At 21.6% G+C, this 440-nt stretch overlaps 1 protein-coding gene across 1 annotated transcript in view; it reads right to left on the reverse strand.

Annotated features, from left to right (window-relative positions):
- Positions 1-139, reverse strand: part of LOC100213041 (regulatory-associated protein of mTOR) — an 86,788-nt gene extending 86,649 nt beyond the window's left edge. Inside the window, exon 1 of the mRNA XM_065803476.1 lies at positions 1-139. This exon is cut by the window's left edge and continues 73 nt beyond it. Within this exon, the coding sequence (XP_065659548.1) occupies positions 1-89 (89 nt within the window). The 5' untranslated portion in view covers positions 90-139.
- Between the last annotated feature and the right edge of the window lie 301 nt (positions 140-440).

Consider the following 440-nt stretch of genomic DNA (forward strand, 5'->3'; position numbering starts at 1 on the left):
AAACATATTGGAAGTTGCCAATCTAACACATTATCTTCTTCTTCATTTCCTTCTTCGTTAACATCATCAAGCTCAACATTACCATACATGGATTCTTTATAACTATAAGAAACTTAATTTTAAATAATTATAAACTTGAATTAATTTAAAACCAGTTGGAACATTTCATACAAAACATAATTATGCTAATAAAATTAAGTACAATATTCTATAAATTATGACTAATTATGACCTAAATTCAAATTCTTGGAAGTTTTACAAAAATTTACACCACAAAAATTATTGATATGTATAATCTATAATGTAGTTCTAATCTGGAATGATAATATAAGTTTTTTTTACAACAAAAGCATATATATAATTTACCAAAAAACAACAAATAATATAACTAAAAAAATATATTAGAGTAGCATACATGTTTTTTATGTTTTAAATGTCAA

This window comes from Hydra vulgaris, chromosome 08, assembly GCF_038396675.1.
Source record: "Hydra vulgaris chromosome 08, alternate assembly HydraT2T_AEP".
Lineage (NCBI taxonomy): Eukaryota > Metazoa > Cnidaria > Hydrozoa > Anthoathecata > Hydridae > Hydra > Hydra vulgaris.